The following is a 17,833-nucleotide window of genomic DNA, read 5'->3' as shown; positions in this document are numbered from 1 at the left end:
TTATCATGACATTAATATATGTAGGCCTAGCATATAGTGTACCGAAACATAAAGTAGGTATGTCTATTGCCAGCAAGCCCTTCAGCCTGTAAGGTTAATTTACTTGAGCATGTAGACCAACTGAATATACATGTATACCTATATCTCGTGTTTTCAGATCCATCATGTATTAACCTATCATTTTAAAGTCAATCGATCTGCGTGGCTATAGCAGGCGCTAATAAACCCCAGCTGAAACATCAGTATATATTATACCGGTAAGCAGACTATGATGTGGTCACTTTTCAATTTTGCATTCTGCCTTCAAGGGAAAACAAAATTTGAAAACGTCATTTTTTAAAATTTTACAGTTTGAAAAATGAATTTTACAATATAAACTTTTCACTGTTGAAAAAAGTGGATTCCGTACTTATAATAATCGATCGTGTATGTTTCACCACTATATACAGCAATTTATCAAATATGGATTTGAATGCTGTCGCTCCGGTTTTATTTAGTTTCAGATATTTAACATTTCATAATAACATTTTATAACCGCTGTCCATCGCGGCGGGCTTTCACAAGGACTGTCAATATCATAATACCACCCACATGCGCGCCACAACAAACATGGCGGCGCCCTCAAAGAAACGTGTAACGGAAAATGTGGATATGTCCGAAGATGATATTCTCGGCGACGAAAATGAAGATGAAATGCAGTCAGATGAAAGTGAAGAGGAAACGCCAATGAATGAGGTAGGATACACCACATAAAACAGTTTTAAGCAGAAACAATGGAAGATGTATTTATGTTGACTGGAATAACCGCTTCGTTGTTGTTGTAGTGTGTTGTGCAATAGTACAATTCTGAAAACATAGTTAGCTGCCTTTCTTTACAAAAGTTTCACACCCCCACCGTTATGTACACATCCCTGTTAGTGTTATTCCCCTCTTATACTGTAAGTTGTAACAGAAAGAATTTTCTGGTGTACCGATATTTTGTTGATCCATATAGTGCAAAAGTATAGATACTCCGAAAAAAACTGAGAAGTTGTAGATATGACGTTTTAATATTTCGACAATATTTGTCATCTTCATGATACGTTAAAAGTTACACACGGAGCTAAAACACAATAGAAGATTGAGAAATGATTTGGTGGACATAGCAAGTGAAAAGTGTGTTAGATGTAGAGGGTTGTGAGGTTGGCAAAAGAGGGGGCTGACAGCAGCAGGTAATCCATAGACATTGACAATGGTTAGAATAAATAGTCTGTATGGTTGTTAGAATAAACAGTCGTTCATTGTATCGGAGCATCAGAACCTTCAACATGGTATACTAATGAGATTAAGGGATCAAAGAAATATTTTTCTTTGTACAATACATTTATATTTTAGTTCTCTAATCTCACAATGTACTGTGCTGCCAGTTTTATTGCCTCTTCAGGGCTTTACTTTTGATGGGAATATGATTGTTGCTATGACTCATGTAAACCAAATTTACGGGAATCTGCTTGGATTCCTGTAAAAAAGCCACAAAACAATTTTCAAAGTGACCATTTCATCTCAAATTTCCAGTTCATAACTATTCGTCCTCTCAACAAGTGAACGTACGACCATAAACATTGCCCTAATGAGCCTTTTGTTTGATGGGAGTTGTTGTCACAATGATAGTTTTCAAAATATACAAACATTAGAACCTCTATTCTGACAAACATGCAGAGATCAAAATAAATTGTAAACTAGTCAGAATTTTGGAATTAAACGCCTAAGTGTTGGTTTCATCCTATATTGCACTATGATTTATCATAAACTAACAGACAAATAATGAAATATAGTGATATTTAAGTCACCTGGAATCCCCAAAACTGTTTAGGTTTGATAAACCACATATTAAAACTTTCACTTGGAGTAACTGCAGACTTTGTGGTACAAGAATTTACCTAGATTCTGGTGAATTCCCGCAAATCCGTTTAGATTCTGTTAAAGAATTAGGAAAATAAAGGCCTGCTCTTTACAGTGAAAGACTGTTCTGTAGTCCTGAGCCAATTCCACAAAGCTTAAGAGATAAATGAAAAGATACATTAAAATGAAGAGTATGGTTTTGAGGAAAATAAAAAAAGACATACCAGAAAGAAATGAGAAACAAAATCATTTTTGAGGCGTATTTTATATTTTTTACTAACCCCTCAATTTCGTGCATATTTTTCAAGGTCAGAAATTTTCAGAAATGATATCATCAACGAACACACAAGGAATGCCAAACCAATTTAGCACTCCCTCTTAGATCTCTTCCACCAACAAAGTCCAGGTTGGGCCATACCAAACACTTTAAAAATGGTACTTGTTGCTAGCTCGCTTGGCACTTAGCACTGAGAGGTTAGAGCAAAGAAACATGACTGGTCGGCTTGGTGTCAGTATAATGTGACTGGGTGGGGTGTCATCTCTGGTGTCTTCGGCCTGATACTTCATTGGCGGCAGCGCTTTGGTGGCATGGACTTGCCCTGCCACAAGAAGACACAGTATATGTACATGCACCTAATGACTCGTCAGCATGCATTGATTTCTCCAGTAAAATTGTTTTGACAACTTTTACCCTTGTCACCACATCACACTACTTAATTTCTGGATTGACCCCTAGGGTCGTAAATAGGAAAACCATAGTTTAAAGCCGTTTTTATGCCCCAAGAAGAAAGCTGAGAAGCTTTTTTGTGCTTTTATATGTTGAACCACTTTCATGTACTCGGCATTAAGAAATAAAAACAAGTGTTTCATCTTCAGCTTTGTATCATTTAAAAATAATCAGTACAGTACTTTTATGAATTAAATGTATTACTTATGTTGCTGTAGGAATTGTTAGGGAATATTCATCTTTTTTTCTTCCCCCAGGAAGTACAGGTGGAGTTTGAAGCCAGAAGACCTGAAGGTTCAGACTTTCATGGTATTAAAAGTCTCTTGCAGCAGGTATGTGACAGTGCAGTTAATGGTTAAAGGTATCAACACTAAGTAAACTATGTGTCTGAAGAAAATGCATTGAATAGCTCCTAGGGCCACATCTAGATTCTAAAGTCACATTTCGTTGTGGAAAATGTTTGGGCTTCCAAACCTTTGGCTGCTCAACCTAAACAAGCTGTATTAGAAACAAGTAAAATATGATGATTTACCAATATAAAGTTAAGTTGTCATATAAATTTCTCTCATTCACAGACTTTAAAGCTCTTAGAAATCATCATTTTGAGTTGCAATTTTTAAAATTTCTTTACGCATAGTCACAATGTCACTATTAATGTGTGGGATCAGAAACTTCAGTGTACTTCTAGATATGACCCTGGCTCCACCAGAAAATTGACCTATTTCTTTATTACAGTTTTTCAACCCAAAATGATTTGAAGACATCAAATTTTACAATGGTCTGTCATGTTCTTGGGGGATCCATTGGGTATCAGTGATGTCATCTTCACATGTTTTTTTGAAATAATGATTAATCCATTTCAGGGCCTGCCTGGCAAACATATTCTTTAACAGAATAATGTGTACATGCATTTGGAATGCAGAAATGTACCAGTCTTTGTGTGGCACTAGTATGAGTGGGAATAGCTTGATCATGTGATGCAACTTGTCTTAATGTGACCAGAAAAGAATCCAGTGTTTCAAATGCACATTATTATTATCATTAACTATTTTAACTGTTTTCTTGGATAGTGTTTAATTAATGGTCTTCTAGAAATATATGTGATGTTGCTAGTTTCTTTGTTGAATAGACATGATCTTTATTCTACTGTTCTGACACAGCTGTCTTACCAATAAATTTGTAAGTTGTCCAGTTGTCTTTAGTTTAGCCCCAGCTACTTTCAGTATGAGTTGCTCACTTTTAATACTGGTAATTCTACATTGTTAATGTTGTCATAATCATAATAACATTTTTATCTTGGCTTAGAAATAAGTTAATTCTCTTTACTTGGTGTATTTTCAGTTATTTCTCAAGGCCAACATAAATCTCTCTGAGATGACAGACACATTGCTGTCACAAAACTACATAGGTAGTATTGTCAAGGTAAGAAGCTTGAAGTCTGTTGTATCTTGCATTTCTCAGACAACGTATACTGTAATATACAGTATATTATACTGTAATATACAGCCTTCGGTAAGTCATCTCATTGAAGCAGCGGTAGATAAAAGAGCGGTGGAAATCCATCCTGCGACAAGGAGGCACATTATATGCACTCTAATGATTCCTTCGTCGTCATATTACTGAAAAATTAAGTACGACGTTAAACCCCATGCACTCACTCATTTACTTTTTATCTGGCTGTAGGATTTTTTTTTTTTTTAATATTCGGAGGCATATAGTTCATGCGAAAGCTCATTTTGCCAAACTGGTTTAGCAAGATTCTTACATGAAGTACGAAAAAGACTGGTTATTGAAGTGATAATTGGTTTCAGGGAAAGCACTTGTGCAACAAAGCATCTAACGTCAATAAGGGCCTCTGTGGCCTAGAAGTTAGCATGTTGAAGCAGCACAGTGACCTCTCACCACTGCAATCACTGTGAGTTCAAGTCCAGCTGATGCAGGTGTCTTCATGGGTCGTATGTTGGAAGGCATGTCAGCAACCTGCGAATGGCTTGGGTTTGCCCGGGGCTCTGCCTGCTTTGCTCCCACTATAATACTGGACATAAGTGGAAGTGAAATATTCTTTGATTGCGTTATAAAACTCAGATAAATAAATAAATCTAATGTAAATACCACTCTCTGCATTGATTTCCTGCATTACAGCAAAGTGACATTCCTGAAGATGATGAAGGAGACAGTGACGATGATGATCCTGTGTTTGGAATTACCTCTGTCATTAACTTAACTTCAAGAAAGGTTGGTGCAGGCTATGAGGTTGAGAGTTCAAACCTGTCTCATGCCTCCATTTTCTTTTTAATATACAAATAAAATTTAACTAGATGATATACCCCTGCTTTTTCAATATATCACAATTATGAAAAGAGATGAAATACAAATCTCTGGTGTCCTCCGTGGCTGATGAGGTTAGCACACAAACACCCAACAATGACCTTGGAGCCTCCCACCAATGCTGTCATTTTGAGCTCAAGTCCAGCCCATGCTGGCTTCCTCTCCTATCGTATGGGGGAAGGTCTGTCAACAACTTGCGGATGATCATGGGTTTCCCCTGGGTTCTGCCGGGTTTCCTCCCAACACAATGCTGGCTGCTGTTGGGTAAGTGAAATATTCTTGAGTACGGTGTAAAACGCCAATCAAATAAATAAATAAACAAATCTCTGCTTGACTAAAATATTGTCGGCTTTAGTCCCAAATGTAATTTTAAGGTCTTGAATATCTTCTTTATTAGTAAATTAAACAAGTTGACAGTTCAGAGTTATTTTCAGTCGTTATTGTCAGGAGTACATCAATTTATCCATGAAGTTCAGTTTTTGTGGATATTAGAAAAGTTGTTTTGGCGGCCAAACTTTCCTGAGGCGCTAATTATACATAGGCTATTTTACCAGTTGTTAATGCTTTTTTTTCTTTATAGGAATTGGAGTGTGTCAAACAATTAAAGAGCATGCTTATGGGTAAATGTCAGGAAGTCTCGCCAAAACAGACTGACAGACTGAAATCAATATTGGATGATGAGGACAAGCAAGTTGGCTTTGTGATCAACGAGAGATTTATAAACATCCCTCCCCAGCTGTCATTGCCCATGTTTAAAAGCCTAAGGTAAGACAGAATTAAGAAAAAATAGGGTATATCTCCTCATTTTTGTTTACCTTATTTATATGCCTGTTAGTAATGACTGGTCATGTTACCATTAAATCAGATTCAAATTTCTTTATCATCCAGAAAAGAAACCTATTAAAATTCAGTGGATCGTTTTTTTTTTTGTTTTTTTTTGTCATTAGGGTATTTGAAGAACATGGTCTGAGTCCACAAAGACATTTGCAACAAAATGTTAAACATTGTCACAGTGTTTAGTTTTTGGTGTTAGAAGTTGGAATTTTCTCACATGCGTCTTAAGATAGCATTGAGGAGGTGTTCAAAATTTTTTTTGATTTTAATTTACATGGCTTGAAAAAAAGCTCTGAAATCTTGTTTCAAATGTTGCCAGTCAAAACTGGCTTTGTGGAATCGTTCTTGTTTCCCTTCAGATAGAGAAATGTGACAAATCTTGTATATTTCATTCATGAGAACCAATTCCCATTCATGGCTTTGTCCTTTACTCATTCTGCCAAGGTTGATGGGCGTATGTTGAGATTTGGAAACACTTACATCATTTTATACATACTTAAAATTTATCCTAAGCAGTCAATACACTTATCTTGAGAAATTAAGACAGAACCACCTGTAATGTATCACAGCTATACATGTATAAATGTTTTTACAGTGTTTTTATTGTGTAACAGTTTTAGTAGGTAAATGAACTTGGCTATAATATTGAAATAAACCATGTGACATGTTTCAGAAAAGAAATGGAAAGTGCTTGCAAGAAGAACATGAAATACAAATTTGATTGGTATTTAATGATATCAAAAGCTTACAAGCAAAAGCTCACAAAGAAAGGCAGGGCTGTAGACACTGAGATATTGTTCACAAACCAAGAAGAAGAGTTTTTAAAGAAGGTGAGCATGGTGTAGTTTGAATTCTATCATTGAAGATAACTGGTATTATTCCACCCATCTTGGTGATTTACTTATTTGTTTGATTGATTAGTGAGGAACTCCATAATTTCCTCACCTAGACTGTTATTAATCTCGTTATGGGAAGAAGGTTATGACTTATTATAAGGTGATCACTAGATCGCATGTGCAAGAAGTCGTTTAAATCCAATACTTAGAAAGTTATTGCTGTCTTCATGTGGCCTTGGATGAAATTTGCTGAAGATCACTAGCCTTTCACTACCATGGCATATGTCACGCATGAGTTAGTAACCTGCCAAAGGCCAGTGGTTTTCTCCAGGTTCTCTAGCGTCCTCCACCAATAAAACTGGTGGACATAATATGTAAGTGAAATATGATGTTAAACAGCAATCCGAAAAAATAAATAAACAATCCTGAAATGGTTCATTGAACTCCATTCACAACTGGTAACACCAAGGTTGATGAAGAATGATTACGGTTAATTGACTCTAAAGTTGGAATGCTAACATCATTCCTATTTACACATTCCTTGTGTACAGGCAAATCGTTAAGCAGTGGTTGCTGGACCAATCACTGTTTATGTTACAAATGTACATTCTGCTGTTTGCAGCACACCAGCGTGATGTTTGACTATTCTGTGTCCCATGAGCGTGACGGAGTTGTGGAAGGGGGTTGGGATGCTGACGAGGACATGGAAGCGTTACGCTCCGTATTGGTCTTTACAGCCGACAAACTAGACCAGTTTATCACAGAACTAGAGGCAGAACTGCAATAATGTGAAAACTGAATCAACTGTGAACTGAAATGGCCAGAGGACTTAACTGTGAACTGTAAAGGCCATAAGATTTAACTGTGAACTGTAAAGGCCATAGGACTGAACTGTGAACTGTAAAGGCCAAATGGCTAAACTGTGCACTTCAAAGGCCAACTGACTGAACTGAGTTCACTGTTGACTGTAAAGTCATATTTACTAAACTGTGCACCAGAAAAGTCAAACTGATAATACCATGAACTATAATATTCAAGTGACTAAACTGTTCACTTCAAGGGTCAACAAACTTTACTGTGAACACTAAAGGCTGTCTGACAACATCATGAACTGTGAAGGCCATTGGAACTGACTATACTCTGAAGTGTAAATGCTAAATTTATTGCAATAACTCATCATCAGAAAAATCTTAGAGCATCAATTTCATGTTCAAGGCATGTCTTAACATGTTCAAGTACAAATAAATTTTCTAGCCTCGATCCCAATGGATAAAATGGCACTGAACGATAAGGCTGCATCAAATATCAGCCGTCAACTGGAAAAATCAATGAACTGTGCCAGTCATTTGTGGTCAGTGACCTAGATTGTTTAGGGACTGCTTTTATATTGTCTGTGACATAACCGAGCTTCATGTACAACTCAACACTTGGTTTTAAAGATAATTTCTGCAATTGCATATGCGGATTTTGTTCTGTCACAGTGTATTTACGTTAGCCAGTTGCATGTACAAGTAATTGCATATACCAGCTTTAGCTGATGTATTTTGCCAACATGAATTCAGGTACAGTGTTTCTAAGTTATTGACTCTGAACTGCAGTTGGGAAGTACTTTAATTTTAATAAACTAATTATATTTATCACCTACAAGTGATGTGCTACCAAAAGACAAAGTTCAGTTTGCAGTAATGTGGCCCACTTAAATAGACTATGCTCATATGCCATGTTATAAGAATATGGGTAAATGAATACAACATGGTACTGCAAATAATTGCAATGCCATGTCATGATTAGTTAATACTGCCACTATGTAATGCTGTACATTAGCCCACAGTAATTTAAGAGACTCAGCTTGCCCATGCCATAACTGTCAGTGCTTTTACAGATGTTAAGTTTAATAGGTGTCAGTGCAAGTATGCTTCATGGTAAACTATAAAAAGCCTGTACAGATTTTGAGTTAGGTGTAAGTTTTGTTTTTAACACCCCATGTTTTAACACTTGAAGGTTTTATTTTTAGGAAAAGAGTGAAATGTACCTATCAGATAGGCCTAGTTGTAATTTTTTTTTAATTTGACATTATTAGTTGTATATGCTTCTTATTAACTGTTGATTCTTTTTCATCATTTTATAACCTCAAACAATGTTTTAATAGATTCATTTTTATTTTACATGATAAGGGTATTTTGTTACTCCTTTAGATCTTTCAACATACATTGATTTTTAGGGAAAGATAACACTTGTACACTCAATGGAACTATCAGTCATTGTCTGTCTAGATTTGGTGTTTGGGTGTATATTTCATGTAGATAACTCTGGTACACTAATGTCTACAAAATGCACTAATGTCTACAAAATACACAAATGTCTACAAGATACAGTCATGTTTACACTGGCGGCCTAATTCACTATTAAATTGTTGGCGGTTTCTGAAATGGTCTAAGATTTTTTTTTTGTTTCGTAATTTAATTTAGTTCACCCATAGTCTAAATATGTAATTGTCTACAACTTGTCGCGGGTGTTCAGTGTGTGGTTGGTAACTGAATAGGCACTTCTCAAAACAGAGGGCCCCTGTCTTCGTGCGTTGTGATGATTATCTGGGCAGTTATATACACGCTACCCATTACTCGTCACAACTGACTGTCAAGTTGGTTTTAGGAGTGTTGGTGCAGCATTTAGGTTGGTAACCAAAGGCAGTACATTTCAAAGACAAAGTCTATGTTTTAGTGGTAGAAATTTTATACATTTGTAGCCGTGTCTTATACTTCGAAAACAGCATCCAGCGGGGAACAAAGATGATCAGATGTGTACATCAGATACCAAGCAGTGAAATGGCAAATAAATTAAATTATACTACATTTTACCATCAATGATTCAACAATACAGTTTCAAGAGCAACTTGGCTCAGTCGGTTAGCGCGCTAGCGCAGCGTAGTGACCCAGAAACCTCTAACCAATGCGGTCGCTGTGAGTTCAAGTCCAGCTCATACTGGCTTCCTCTCCGGCCGTACGTGGGAAGGCCTGCCAACAACCTGCAGATGGTTATGGTTTCTTCCCGGGCTCTGCCTGGTTTCCTCCCACCATAATGCTGGCCGCCATTGTATAAATGAAAATATTCTCGAGTACGGTGTAAAACACCAATCAAACAAATAAATAAATAAATCAAGAGCAACTTCTGGATGAGAAGTCTTGTTTGCTCTGATCCCCGCCATGCCGTCCAGCCTCTGAAGCAAGAAACTGACATAATATTTAACCTTGTATAACCCTGTAAGAATACAGATGCTGAACTATAGGGTAGACCAATAGCTGCTTCGACACTAAGCAGTGCATGAAATAGGTCGGTTTTTATAGTGCGGCAAAGATGTGAAATATACAAGTAGTTCGGAATTGAGAGATGTGTCATCGTGACGTAGTCATATGTATGTATAATAACGGATAATCTGGCCTCCCATTACGAATGGCATGTTAGTTATAGCCGCTATACCTGCAGGGTTATTAGTGGACATTTATGTAAACAGAAATGAATTATGCAGTGTGGATCTAATAATGGAGTTAATGATTTAATTAGGTTTAGATCTACACCAACCTGCCAGTGTCCCTGAGTGTCGAATTCGCATTCCGTTCTTGTCGCTTGCCATCGTGTTCAGCTTAAAGTGGGGGGCACTTTTCATGAAGTGAAGTGAAGTAAAAAACCGCGGCGCGTGTGGACCACTCGCCGGCCTTTGGCAAATCATGTTTGACGCACTTTCCAACATGTGAGTGATTTTTATCCGCAAGTGATCTCAAACGAATCTTGACGACCATATAAGAGCACTGTCAATCGTTTATTGTCATGGACAATAACAGTGGGGGTAAAATCTTTAAAAGTTCACACATACGAGGCTGGATTGGACCAACACCTCGCGGATTCTTATACAGGTTGTAGGTCAAACTGTAAAGCATCTTAACTGCCCAACATCGGCCCGCCGCATTAAAATACAGGCGCAGGCCTACATGCACCATATGTACGGTACGTAATTTGTATGTATAAACACATGCATGGGGAAGTCTATTTGTATGTAGATGTGTATATTATCTGTGTTCTATTTCTTATTTGTGCCCCCCTCCCCCTCGTGACTGTAAGTCTCACACCCAAATGTAAACTCACGTATGTCGATTGTGGCAGAGGAAATTGCAATTGTCCACTTCCTGCCGATTATATTCCGACACCAACTTTGACAATCACGTCAAACACATATTTATTATATTTGCCTATCTGATATACATATGTAGTTGATACTTGTGTTATGTACATTTGGCGAAGCCCTGCATATGTTGGCGAAAATCTTCACAGGCTTCTATATACATGTATATATAAAGTGGCCTAATTGCTGATGTAGGCCACTTTTTAACGACATGCAGACATTACTCCAAAAAAAAAAAAATAATAATAACCTTAATTTTAACAAAGTCTGTTGTCTGATTGATGAGAGGATACATATTCTTTCATGGGTTCAACGTAACATCCTGTACGCCTGATAGAATCTTTATGTTGAATTAACAGAATATGTGTGTTAGGTTTAACGGAATAATCTGCTGCAATAGCAGAATACACTCTAACGTCACTCTTGTTAGACTTTCTGTTAAAATTAAGAGATTAATTTTTTGAGTGTATATACAAGGCACTCCTCTACAGTATTACGTGGTGTACTGGCTGTAGGCCTTAAATATACGTTTAAGTATATATATATAAAGTTTATATCAGCATCACACATAAAAAAAACATAATTTCTCCTTCAAATTTATTCTCATTCTCTCCATATATAAATACATTCCTGTGAGGAAAAAAGTGTGGCGGCGTTAGTATGTTATGGATGTGTATATAGCTTAACATTTCCAGGTTAGTGATTGAAGTCTCTTATCTGAGGTTCTCACATCTACATGCATATAAATACAACCCAAACATCAACACACATTTCCAACAACATAGTATACAAACTGCACGATGATCATATCCGTGCGTCAAGGAAATGTGTGGTTTACTTGGGACACTCTGCCTAGTTATCTGTACCAAAGGAACTGACCGCCTTCGTCTAAATATGGGGTTTTAAACTCTAATCAGTTATTCAATCAAGTCAGATTCTCAGGTTCTCGCTATTACTTTGTATGTGACCTGTGGCCGAGTGCTCAGCGTGTTACAGCGGCACAATGACGCAGGAGCCTCTCAACAACGCGGTCGCTGTGAGTTCAAGTCCAGCTCATATCCAACTTCACTCTGCGGTCTACCATACAGCGTATGGTCGTGGGGGTTCTCCCGGCTCTGCCCTGTTCCACACGTTTTTCTCTCAGTCAGGTTTAGCAGTGGATGTGAAAACCCGCATGGTAGGCCAAGGGACTACATGTATCTTAGACTTGTGGCTAGATCACGACAGGCACATCGAGTTGTGACTATAGGTCTTACAACTAAATTAAGGAATGTTCAGTTTTAGGAAGAGACCAAAATCAAGTATAAAGATGTACGCAAATCTTATGCTTCAATGAGTTTTCTCTAAGTCTTCTAACACATGTGATGCAATCAGGATTCTTGATTGGCCAAGAAGATAAAACTTCTGTTTTATTCAAACTAATTTATTTCGTGCAACACGCAGCTTTAGAAAAGGCACGCAGTCACACTCATCCACATGCACGTCTGCACAGATGTTTCAAAACAAGCATTCGTGACTTTTCATGACCAAATGTGACAATAGTTAACTATTTCTATACCCAAATATGTCAAAATATGAAGATTAATATTGCACCTTTAAACTATGTAGCTCAGAGGTTTCACCGCCAGATTGGGATAACAGAGACATACAAATGCACTGTTCATGCGAGCTAGCTAGGTAAATGTCATAATACAAACAACATAGCCATATGTAGATGCCCGGACTTTTTTCAGGACATTCTCCAAAATCTGTGACTCTATGGCGTGAACATTTATTCATTAATATTCAGGTTTTCCTACGACAGTGGAAACCTTGAATATAGAGGGACTTGATTCCAACACCCCACATCATTGTTCAAAGACGACTTTTTCCTTGGCGCTTAAAGAGGCTATACGGTACCGGAGATATTTGGCAAAAAGCCATATTCGTTTATCAAATCAACTTTTTTCTACTGGCCAAGGATAGCTCAAATTATTGCCTTTTAGAAAATACCTTCCTTGTACCTGTGCCATTTGGTGTGGTATAATGATTCTAAAGTTTGAAAAAGCAATAAACCGACCCGCGCTATAAATTTTACGAATTCTTGAACCGTAACACGTTCACAGATGAGACTGGTATTTTATGAAAGGTAATTATTTGGACTATTGTAAAATAATGGCAAAAAATCGATTGGATTTGCGCTGATCTTTAAAGGAGAAGAAATCATAAAAATGATATAAAAAATATTTTTTTTCTCGTATGGTCGGTATTTGGGACCACAGTTTGGTATTTATCGTCGTTAAATAATAATGTTCTCAATATGGATGTGATGCGTGTCAAATAAATTTATATGAATGTAAATAGGTTGTTTATATCTAAACATGTACATTTCATCTGAGTTATGATAGTATTCATGAATATATTAAAAATATAAATACACTGTATATACCAACAGGTGGTCCCAAATACCCAACATACGAAAATTATTTTCAAGTGTTTTTTTCTCTTTAATAAAATCAAATGAAATATTGAAGGACATATTCACAACTAACTTTTCACATCTTTCATCTGAACTCTATGTAATTTTCATGTTTTCTCCACCTTTAAATAGCACAGTGATGTCAATAATGATTCGACAACATGCAGGTCGTTTCACGCTATAGGAACGGCTACACAAATATCGTGAACTATTCAACGGTGCACCAGTCAATAATGTAACAAAGATGACTTTCGAGTTATACTTCAATTTCGTCAGCACTTTGTTCACTATCAGTCATATCCCTGTGCGTAGACCCTTTGGTGAGTACCACGGGCTCCATATCGTAGGTTGGATTGTCTACGATTACAATTTTCTTGGTTTTCGGAGGAGGAGAAGGCGGCGACAGATCGTCTTCCTCAACTCCATCTGCTTTGTAAGTTACTGGCTCCCCAGCATGGGTGTCTGGTGTTGGATCATTTTTATTCAACTGTTTGACTACTCGACTACTCCTTGGACACTCGTAGTAACTTAACACACTGTCACAGGTTGGCACATTCTTAACCACAGGCATGACCAGAGCACTTGGCTTGGCACTGCTGCTTAACTCGCTACAGTTCTTACTCTCAACGTCATGAGTACTACCTGTACCTTGTAAATGGTCCTGTTTAGACTTGACATGGTTCTCGATCGGCAAGGTGTCCTCGTAGATGTGGTCAATGTCACTGTCGTCTGAACTGCACTTGTCATCAAGGCGAACCTGAAGGCTGAAGTTGGTTTCGTAAAGGTTTTTACACGGTCTCTGATCATTTGGCCCCTCACCTGTTCCTGTGCCCTTGGAATCATATTTCTTGTCTTTGGTTGACGGGGTTGCTTTGCTGGAGGTCACGCTAGGAGAAAATAGATATCCTTCGGCGCCTTGGACGACAGCTCCTTCTGTGATGTCCACCTCATCTCCAGCAGACTCCCGAACAGGCAGTAATGGTTGGGCAAAGTGAATTCCGTCCTGATATGTTTGTCCGCGTGAAACTTGGTATTGTTCCGGATCATTCAGTAACAAATCACTCAGCACAACAGACTCCCTACCAGGGGCATTGTCTTTGTTGCGTGAAAAGCATGGAAATGTTCTTTCAAGAAAGCTCCGGAGAGTTCTAACATCATGGAATTCTCTTCTCTGCCCCAGGCGACTCGACGGAGCATTAACTTTGCTTTTGCAACGTCTATAACATACCACTATAACAACAACAACGCTGATGAAACAAATAATGCTGATGATAATAAGACCAGTCTTCAGATGATCCACTGGTGTATGAACGGGTGGGCTTTGCGATGAGGTGTCCCAGCGCGAGACTCTGTGCGATGACGCTGGTGAGATGTTCAGTGTGGCTGTATCCCAAGTCGTCATGGAAAACCCTGGAGTCTTGCCACCGTCTGGCGTGACGTCAGGTGCATAATCGTAGAAACAGCGTCTGCCTAGAGACTGACTATGGTCATTCAGAGCCTCCAGACAAATATCATGACTGAGGCTCTGATTTGGATACACAAATGAATAACTGCGATCCTCAGGGTTGAGTAAATGGATAGACGTAGGGGTGTCTCTCCCTACACCCGTTACATTCACCCGAACCTTAGACCATTTTCCCGGCCCGTAAAGCTCCCAGGTTAACGTAAATCCCAACTCGAAATGACTAATGTTTACCCGAACTTCCACGAAGTGATCTAAAGAACACTCTGAGAGATGGCAGTTCGAACTACATGAACGCCATCTACACTTCAGGAGATAGCCTCTGTCTTGTACTGGAGTGGAACACCTGCTCTCGTCAAGAACCGTTCTGCAAAAAGACGTTCTAAGACCAAGAAACCGCGCACAATCGCAGTCAAGGGGGTTCCCCTTCAAACGCAAAACCTGAAGAAAAGGCATCGCGAACACGCTGGCTGGTAACGTCTTCAGCTGGTTTTGACTGAAATCAATCTCTCGCAACGACCGCGGCAATAGGGCAGCGGAAGCCAGGTCAATCACAGCAATCTGGTTACCCACAAATGAAATTTTTTCCAGCTTCGTCCCATGATAATTTCCTTTCACCAAATCTGTCCATTTCAGTCTGGTGAAATTGTTATAGTCTAGCAGCAACTCCCTCACTCCATAGCCAATACAACTAACTGGCGGGAGGCCTTGAAGCCTGTTGAATGACAAGTCTAGAACTTTGAAAGTCACGAGGAAATCAATATAACAGGATGGAAAGGTTTCCAGTAGATTGTTCCTCATGTTGTAAAAAACACTCGTTGGTCTTCTTGTCGGAATTGTTGTAAATAACAATGTGCTTTCAAACGATGTTATCTTGTTGTTCGAAAGGTCAATGTGAACTATATTTCGTTCCCCAGACATTCGCAAATACATGAAATACGGTGCACGTTGTAACAAATTCCTGGACAAGTTGATCGTTATCTGAGTAGTTCCGTTCCCACCATAGGATATTGCGATACTGGGCCAGTTAGTGATTTTGTTACCCGACATGTCCAAAGTGAACTCTCTAAACGCAGGAATCGTACCGCTGTTAACAAATGTGACGAGATTATCAGAAAAGTTCAGCAAAGAGAACCTCTGGCGTTCCGGAATTCCTTTAAGGTCAAGAGAGGTCAGTTGGTTTTTGGCCATGGATAACCGCTTTAGATATGGCAGAGCCAAGATATAAGGAGGCAGAGAATCCAACAAGTTTTCCGACAAATCAAAATCCTCTAAACCTGTGTACTCACGTAAAACGTGTTCGTACAGGCTCTCCAGTCTGTTCTTTCGAAGAGACAGCACTCTAACGTTTCGAACATTCCTCAAAGCAAAAATCGACAGCAAATTATCTCCAAGGTATAAATATTTCAGAGAAGGCATGATGAAGATCTTGTTCCCGAAGTGAGTAAGGCGGTTCCTAGATAAATCCAGAGTTTCCAGAGTTTTCAACACAATGGGGACAGATGTTTCAGACTCAATCGTTAATAAATTTTTCGATAAACTGAGAAACACAAGATTCTCAAGTCTTGCAAACGGTAAGCCATCCAGCTGACACAGGCTATTGCCACTCAGATCTAACCTAGTTAAAGATGGAACCTCTTGGAAGTCATTTTGGGCAAGCGTAACAATCCGGTTTTCGGACAAATTTAGAGACGTAAGTTTCGTCAGTCCTGTTAGGGTGCATGCCGGCACAATCTGTAAAGCATTGTCACTGAGATCAAGCTCTAATAAAGTAGACTGCAATCCTGAGAGCAGAGAACAGCCAGTAGAAGTCAGGTTAAGCCCATGCAGGCGAACAGCTTGAACGCGCAGATTCCTGAAAAAGAAGTTGGACAACGTATGGGTTCCTAGAACCGTGACGCTTCTCTGGATACCGAGTGAGCGGTTGCTGAACGTGGGTGGTCCATGCTTAGAGACGTCACATGTAATGTCCACATGGGGGAGGTCGCCGCATTCACATTGCAGACTGACTGGACAGTTAAGTGTCAACCCGTACTGAAGATGTAAGACCAAGAAAAGAAGAGCTCCAACACATCTCCCAGTTCTCATTTTGACGTGTCGGTCGCAATCTGTGAGGAGCTCAAGCACTCCATACGAGTATCTTCATGCATGCAGTGGATTGCATCAAGTGACAGTAGGCGCCCTAACTTTCGAAAACCACCCAATTTTCCATAATTATATTCCTACGCATCAAATTGAGATACTGAGCACATCATTTACGTCAATTCTGCCGGATATAATTTAACCCTTGTTGTTGACACTCACCCGTATACAGTACCCATAGCCATGCCTTAGGTTGACAGACAGAACATAATCGTACGGGCAGAGCGTAATGGGCACAGCATACACGGTTAAATATATATACACGTAATATGTACATGTATATACACAAAACCAGTCAAACTACATTTACAACAACACGTCTAGCTATTACTCAGCTATAAAGAAGTCACGGCTTTTGACCATAAAACGAAGTTACGTACAACATGTCTAGTGTGGCATTTAGACAAGGTATACAAGTACATACATTCATTAACATACTTACAAAAACATCATTACGCAATGAAGAGGTTCGCATCAAATGTGAAACGTATTATTTCTTCATCTACTCTTACCTACATATGAATGGCCATATTACCACACACTATTTCTGGTTAAAATGTTCTCAATTTACACGTGCGAATACCGTAGTTAATTTAGGTAACTACCACTTTCACGATCAATAAAGGTGTAAATGATTAATGACCGTACTCCCCCTCCCCCCCCCCCCACTTCATCATGGAATATCCTGCTCCACACTCCCATTCGCGTTATTTATTTGATTGTTGCTAAACGCTTTGCGTAAAACAACTGTGTGAGAAAGGGAGTTGGGAGTGGCATTGTAAGAAAATTAGTTAGTGTTTAGCATTCCGTGTATTTCCTATACGTGTGGCATACATCTCTTGGTGAAAGACAAGCGGTCTTCAACAGCCGTCAGACTGAAGTGCGAAAACGGCCCGACGAGTGTCGTTGACCGCTTACTGTCACAAAGGCCCCACGAACACTTCAGAGCGCTGCAATTCGTAGATTCCCTGTTAAAGGCCAGGATTGA

At 38.8% G+C, this 17,833-nt stretch overlaps 2 protein-coding genes across 2 annotated transcripts; one reads left to right on the top strand and one right to left on the bottom strand.

Annotated features, from left to right (window-relative positions):
- Nucleotides 1-584: 584 nt before the first annotated feature.
- On the top strand, nt 585-9,365 carry LOC135468358 (protein BCCIP homolog). The gene is made up of 7 exons (XM_064746565.1): nt 585-735; nt 2,866-2,940; nt 3,950-4,030; nt 4,751-4,843; nt 5,517-5,701; nt 6,444-6,600; nt 7,229-9,365. The coding sequence occupies exons 1-7, from the start codon at nt 592-594 to the stop codon at nt 7,391-7,393; spliced, it is 900 nt and encodes a 299-aa protein (XP_064602635.1). The 5' UTR covers nt 585-591; the 3' UTR covers nt 7,394-9,365.
- A 2,010-nt stretch (nt 9,366-11,375) lies between these two features.
- LOC135467073 (uncharacterized) lies at nt 11,376-16,791 on the bottom strand. The gene has a single exon (XM_064744833.1). It carries the CDS (start codon nt 16,789-16,791, stop codon nt 13,498-13,500), a length of 3,294 nt encoding a protein of 1,097 aa, XP_064600903.1. The 3' UTR covers nt 11,376-13,497.
- Nucleotides 16,792-17,833: the final 1,042 nt, after the last annotated feature.

This window comes from Liolophura sinensis, chromosome 6 (assembly GCF_032854445.1).
Source record: "Liolophura sinensis isolate JHLJ2023 chromosome 6, CUHK_Ljap_v2, whole genome shotgun sequence".
Lineage (NCBI taxonomy): Eukaryota > Metazoa > Mollusca > Polyplacophora > Chitonida > Chitonidae > Liolophura > Liolophura sinensis.
This window is presented reverse-complemented; position numbering and strand designations above follow the sequence as displayed.